Genomic DNA, 7,598 nt, shown 5'->3' with positions numbered 1-7,598 from the left:
CCTCTCCACCTTGTGATCTGCCCACTAGGCCCCTAATTATGTGCATCAAAAGCTTCATATGAACCGCCAATAAAGTTAGGGTGTGTTCCATAAATACCATGGAAGCTTTGGTACACTCCAATAAAGCCTTGGTAGAATGCATCTATTTTTTTTATTTTAGACATTTTCCCTTGCTTCTAGAGCATCAATCTGAGCATCGTTTTGGGCCATGTAGGCTTCCACAGATGGCGCCTTTTAAGTAGGTGGTGGTGGTTGAGTTTCGGAGGGTGGGTCTTCTTCTCCTTTCTTTCTTCTCAACTCGGCCTCGGCTGAGGCTATGCTTCTCTCTATGTAGTAGTTGTTGATATATGTAGCATTGATATGTGATTTCAAAGCTAAAATCTCATTGAATGACCCGAACACTTGTTGGTACCTTCATAAATCATTTTGAAGGAAGGTATGATTATGTAGTTGTCCATTTCTTGATGTACTCAGCAATGACATTAGAGATTATAACAAATATATCAATTGATCATCATCAAAGATGTAGTAAATCAACTTTGCCTTCGGTGTTAGTAAATCAAAAACATGAGAAACATGCCATATATTTGACAAAATAAAAGTGGTTCACACTTGGGTTAATTGATTCATGCAGAATTTTAAAATTGGACCTTGTCTTGTGGTTGCTCTCTTTTCTGGCCATTTTAAAATTTTAAGATGACCACACGTTGCACCCTTTCTCTGCCATATGTCTTGCTTCGTCACTCACCTTTACCTAGTGCCAATGCTTAACACACATCAGCAACACGCGATTTTATTTGTTGGTTCTGACATTGTATCCTCTATACCCTCTAGCTTTTCATGCAAGCATATACTGTTATGTTTCCTTTTTTATTTTAATAAAAGCTTGTAATTCATTAATGATAAGTGCTTACTGTCCCATCTTATTGAATTAGTAACTTTCATATATTTTACAAGAGGGTATGTCCTTAAATAATGGATCTTGTATGAAGGCTGCTTTAGTATTCTCCAAATCTATGTTGCGCCACTGTAAGAGTTCTTAGTTTGCTTTGGAGATGCTACCTTTTGTATTGAAGTTGCATATTCAGCAAAACTATGTTAATTTTTAAAATTTATCACCTATTTTGACAACTTACACAGTTTGAGGCTAAAGAAGTTAGGAAAATATTTTGTCCTCTTAGTCTGTTAACCTAATTGTTTCTTCTGTACAGTTGGCTGCATGTGCACACCTCTTCTTCGATAGTTTAGGAGAGCCAAATATGAGCATCACATTCAACAATGATTGCTTAAGGAAGCACTGGTTGAATATGTAACTTTCGACATCGCTTTCAAAGTGTTGTTGAATCTAGTCCTACATTCTACTATGCTCACATACACATCGTCCGAAAGCGCCATCGAATGTGAATTTTAAGAGTTGTTGTTTTGCGATTCTAGCATAGTAATGTTTTAACCTTTTATGTTATCTTAAATTTTTCGATGTTTTTAAAACTAAATACACAATTATACTTTATTTTCCAACTATATTTTTATTTATTATCCTCTTTTTCACCCCTATTTCTTCATTTATTTCAAAGTTAATTTCAATTTAGATAAAATATAACTATTTTAGTCAAATTGTATTTAAGTTATACATAATTTAATGATTTTTAAATAATAAAATACAAGTAAGATGTTAGTATTATAAACAAATAAAAATATCAATTGGATTTGTACCTATTCCAAAAGAGTATCCAAAACAATACAACAACAATTTAAAAGGAATCCACATTAATCGAGGTTCAATTTCTTTTCTTACAATGATGAATATTACATTGAGTAAAGATATTGCATGTCGTTTTGAGTACGATGTGCATCAAAGAATATGGTATATCTGATGAAATAATTGAGTCAATTACAATATTGGTAAAAATATCCACAAAGTGTCCTATTCTATTCTTTATGATAATCTATCAAATATGAATGAGCTAATTTTTTAATATTGATAGGAAAGCATAGTTTGGACCCACTAAAACATTCCTTTGCATATATTTTTATCGCAGCTTCAGTGGTGTGCCCATGTTTATCCCAAAAGTAATATTTCTTTCGGTTGGCACATAACGATACTCCTTCTTGATAACAAGGCTTAGTTATATTTGTGAATCCTATATATAAATGAATATTATCAGCAACATTAAAGAGATGTAGGTGTGGTCGAACTTCAAGAGATGAATCCCATATGAAATTAAAAATTTTAAGAACTTAATTGTTACTTACCATATTTTTGTGGGGCATTTCTTATTCTATTGAAGAAGTTGAAACTGTCCACATAAACAAATGCTGAACCTGAGAGTTGCTTTTGCAACTTTTGAATCACAATTGGGAGTTTATCCGAGGAAGGCTTAACCTTTTGATTTATAGTTTCATTGCAAAATTGAGAAGGGGAACAACCAAGTTGATTAGCGGTACCAACTACAAATTTTCGTGCTCCTAGATCATATATTGTCTGAAAATTAAAAATTAAATAAAAAAGTAAGTAAAATATATTAGATGATCAATTTTAGTCCATGAATATTTAATTTAAAATTACCTTTATTTTTAAAGCTAGTTGCCCAAGGAGGTAATCTGCAAATTCTATTGGTTCCATGTTTTCATGTTGGAAATAATTGAGAGAATAATCATTGGAACCAATAACGATTAGATATATGGATTTGGATAAGTGATGTTTTAGCTTATCTTTACTCTGAAAATGTTTCGGAAGGTCTTTCATCACAGTTGAGGTGAAATACTCAATTTGTTTGTCGAATGACAAACATTCTCCCTTCAGGAAAAAAATAAGACAATAAACAACTATAAATTTTCAAGATGAATAATAGTATGCCGAAAATATTTTGTTTCTCCTCTTACATATTTGGTGTCGTTCAAGATTCCACATGCACCAGATGCATAATTGACCCCTGCAGTTACTTGATATCTTTCAGATTCAGGGACACCCAAGTATGGAGGTGAAAATGGTAAACCCAACTTAATAGCTACATAATCCAAATACAAAAATAGTTAGAATAATTCCGGAAACCATAATGTTGCTTTGAAATTGTAGTAGATGTGATGGTGACAATTATAGTTTTTATAAGTTTTAATCAATCCTAATTATATGAAAGAGTTCCCTGAGTAGATTTTAATGTCAAACTTACCAATGATGTCTGCGAAGGTTTTGCCATTGGTATACCTGCCAGTGGATTTATTATTGAAGTCTATGCCGTAGGGAGCTACATTTGCCTTAGCTAGTGTTTTAAGATTGTTATTATTTCCAGCATCTAAACCTGAATCCCCAAACACATATAATGCTGGAACATGGCTCTTTGCACCATTGACATTGGCAAAGAAAGCTTGATAGGCTATAAAGGAAATAACCCAGAAAGCTTTGTAACTTGTCATTTCTTTTTATTTAGTTATTTGAAGATGATGAATGTTATTAAAATAAAGTACAATGAATTTATAATGTAAATTTTTTACCTCTCGTAGTTGGAAACAAGTTTGGAAAAGGTTGGAAACAAACATGGAAAATGCAAGAAACACCGCACTTTCTTTGAAAAAGAATGATAGACAACGTTGTACAACTATATTAAGTTTATTATTTTCCACTTTCTCTTTTTTTTAAAAGAAAATGTCAAAGTTAAAATGACAGAACTTCTTTTTTTTTCTAAAACAAAATTCACCCAATCATTATAGTCATAAAATAGAAGAAAACCTTCACTACTAGGATTAAAACAGAAAGAAGAGTTGCATAACATAAAATTCAAATGATTTTTTACCATCACATTCACAAAAGTAATGTTTGCTAATATTATAATTAAAAATCTTCATAAATCTCCTAATACCAAAAGGTTGAAAAATAATTGAAAAACTCTAGAGGTTAAAGCTTAAGGCAACAATTGAATTTGAACTAATGACCATTATATTGGTGCATTGCAGTACTGAGAGGCTACAGAAAGTGGCATGACTTATTAGTTATCCCTGACTCCAATATAGTTTTTTGTGGTTTTATAATTATGATTATTTTTTGTCTTTACGGGTATCGCAATAACTTTATGATTATTTACCCAATTGGAGGATCTTTGGTAATTTCTAGAATAAATAAAGACACTTGGGTGAATAACTTTTTAAAGAAAATAAGGGTATTTTAGTAATTTTAAAATCAAAAATAACTCTCAATAGGTTATGCATTTTTAAATTATTAAAATTATAAGAGATAATAATTATTTTTGGCATATTCCACAAATAAAATATTCTACAAGATAAAAAGTTATCAAGTATTTATTTTGAAAAAATTAAAATCTCACAAGATAATCAATTTATTAAGTATAAGATAAGAGGGTTACCTATTGTTATGAGATTTCAAAATTGGTATATTCCTTATCAAAATACTCTCATATCTAACTATAATAGACCCTCTTACCTCTAGTTGAAAACAAACCAAAACACACCATAAAATAACATAGAAGTGAGGTTGGAGTTAGAATCATCCTTGTGAAGTAAGGCTTGCATTAGCGCCCACATTGGCAACCACGCATTGTACTCCTTCTCTATTATGTATCTTGCTTTGCAACTTACCTTTGTCCAGTGCCAATGCTTGACACGCGTCCATAACATGTGACTTTACTTGCCGATTCCAATGTCGTGTCTGATGTACCCCTCTCATTTTTCATGCACGTACATATTGTTTTGTTTCCTTTTTTATTTTAATAACAAGAATAATAATGAATAGTAAATAAAAATAGAATAATAATCATAAATAATAATAATCTTAATGAATGATGTTTATTCTATAATTAGTAGAAAATGTGTTTTAGGAAGAATAGGTACCCTTAGTAACTTTGCTATCTGTCATCCCGGTTTCTTGTCCAGCCTGCACAATTGTGACAATAAAAACTCAAACCTTAACACTGTTGCCTTTACAAATATTTACTTTGAAATCGATTACCTCCTCACCATTGTGTAATTATTTTGATACCTCTTCCTTGGGGGATTGTTTACATATTGAACTTCTTCCTCCCTAGGATTACAATGGCCCATTTGATGGTCATTAGCACTGTCATCACACATGTACACATGTTTCTTTTCGATACAAGGGTTTTTTTGAAAAAAAATTATCTTTTAAGACTCGGAAGGGGATAGCCAAGTATGGTTGGCATTTTTGGTCATGTGGCTCAAATCTAATCAAAAAGTGCCTTGATCACTTCCTATAAATCTTGTGCAATTAGAGAAATTAGAGACTAAAACAAGTTCAATTTTTCAATTCCAATTAGTGAATCACTCTAAGTTCTCAATGTCTTCAGGATTCATTTCCCTCACATGGATAGGATGTACATGTTCTTGATTTTCAAACATTTTAGAAGATCATGATTAATGATTTCTCAAAAGTAATACATTTCTTCAAGTTTTGGCATTATAAGTCTATTCACAAAAATTTCAGAATGTATCTAATTGTTGCTCAATGGTAAGCTTTATTGTTTCATGCATAACAAAGAACGATCTTGTTTAAAAAGTGTTGGCCAAGTTGTTTAGGTTGCAAAAAAAAAATTTGGCTTTTAAACAATTTATTCTATAAATAAAACTCAAAAACTAAACAACTAAACTAACTAAGCAATTAAAATAAACACACCGAACAAACTAATAACAAATCAATTTAAACAATCCAGACACACCATAAAAAGGTACCCAAATGTTCAAAACAACAAATAAAGTGTTCAAAACAACAAATAAAGTGTTCAAAACATTAATTTAAAGTGCAAGAAAGAAAAAGTAACTGAATGAATGAATTGTTGAATGATCAATCTTCTTGCTCTTCATCGGTAAAGTACATCTCCTCTCCACCATCATGGGCAGCATTGCTACCACTGTCTACCTCTCCACCTTGTGCTCTGTCCCCAGGCCACTAATTATGTGTATCAAAGGCTTCATATGAACCGCCAAGAAAGTTGGGATGTGTTCCATAAATACCATTGACGCTTTGGTATACTCCCATAAATCCTCAGTAGCATGCATCTAATTTTTTTATCTTAGACATTTTCTCTTGCTTCTAGAGCTTCAAACTGAGCATTGTTTTCGGCCATGTAGAGTTCCACGGATGACTCCTATTAAGTAGGTGGTGGTTGTATTTGAGTCTCAGACGATTGGCTTTCTTTTCCTTTCTTTTATCATAGCTCGACCTTGACCGAGGCTAAGCTTCTCTCTTTGTTGTAGTTGTTGATATATGCAGCATTGATTTATGATTTCAAAGCCGAAATCTCATTAAATGACTCTGCCACTTGTTGGTACTTTAATAAATCATTGCCATTTTCTTGATGCACTCATGAATGGCATCAAAGACTACAACATATATATCAATAGAATCATCATAAAATATGGAGTAAATCAACTTTGTCGTTAGCACTAGCAAATCATAGACATGAGAAGCATGCCATATATTTGACAAAATAAAAGTGGTCCAGATTTGGGTTAATTGATTCATGCTAAATTTTAAAATTGGACATTCTCTTGTTGTTGCTCTATTTTCTGGCTCCAAGCCTTAAATGCAAAGACTTGTGTGGACATCCATCTCATTGTGGGCACCTTGGCTTCCTTCCTTACTTGCCAAGACCTTCTATTGGTATTTGCACAAGTCACCATATTGATTGGGTTGAATCATCCATGGTGATCATAAAGCATGCATTGATGACAAACTTATCATAGAAAACTTGGACTCCATTCACCTATGTATATCAGTTTACTTTGGCCTCCTTGGAGATGAAAGTATTGGCATAAAATTTCTTAACTATATCGACAGAAAATTTTTGCATGGTCGAGTCAATTTTAGCCAACCATATTTTTCAATTAAAATAGTGAATTCATTTTCTTTTAAGTTATTTTTTTCTCCGAGAGAGTCGTGCCATGAAGGGTTAGCTCTTCATATTTTACCTTGGTGTATCTTGATTTGTCATTGTTTCTCGTGAATAGGTTCTCATCTTACTCATCATTAGAGTCACGATCAGGCACAACATTCTTACCTTTCTGAGCACGGGTTTTCTGGCCCTGCAAATAAATTTAGTATTTGAAATATTCAAGTTTTTGGGTTAGCCAAACAAAAATCATGCAACAATTTAGACCTTTGATTGCTTAAATAGACCGGAGCTCCAAACATGGCAAGAAATTGTTAGGATGTTTTCAAATTTTTGTGTTCACGGTTTCATGGTTTTCCAAGCACATTTTATGTTCGCTTATTAAATCATGTCATCTATGTGCATCTTATGAATGACTAAACAACAATTTTAAGCATCCAAAATTAATACAAAGAGCATGTATAATTCATACAAAATCAAGCATAATGAATAAGCAAGCTAATCACATCACAATCGGTTTCATACACCAAAAACGTGTTGTTATCCCACCAAACATCATCCCTTTATGTTACGCAATCAAAATATTATGAGTTCAAACACCATATAGCAAGAATCATGGTTTTTTATAAGGCAATATGGAAAGCACCTGATATATGGTGCTTAGCCTGGTCTTGGCGCATCATGCTTGACTGAGGAGCATCAAATTTTGGCCTAGTGCATCAGGTGTTGGCCTTTAGTGCA

General features: G+C 32.5%; 1 protein-coding gene across 1 annotated transcript; it reads right to left on the bottom strand.

Annotated features, from left to right (window-relative positions):
• On the bottom strand, window positions 2,827-4,678 carry LOC109332513 (GDSL esterase/lipase At2g03980-like). Its single transcript, XM_019567499.1, has 3 exons — window positions 4,591-4,678; window positions 3,171-3,374; window positions 2,827-3,008 (listed from the first exon to the last, which is right to left on the bottom strand). The coding sequence occupies exons 1-3, from the start codon at window positions 4,676-4,678 to the stop codon at window positions 2,827-2,829; spliced, it is 474 nt and encodes a 157-aa protein (XP_019423044.1).

Source organism: Lupinus angustifolius, chromosome LG18 (genome assembly GCF_001865875.1).
Source record: "Lupinus angustifolius cultivar Tanjil chromosome LG18, LupAngTanjil_v1.0, whole genome shotgun sequence".
NCBI lineage: Eukaryota > Viridiplantae > Streptophyta > Magnoliopsida > Fabales > Fabaceae > Lupinus > Lupinus angustifolius.
This window is presented reverse-complemented; position numbering and strand designations above follow the sequence as displayed.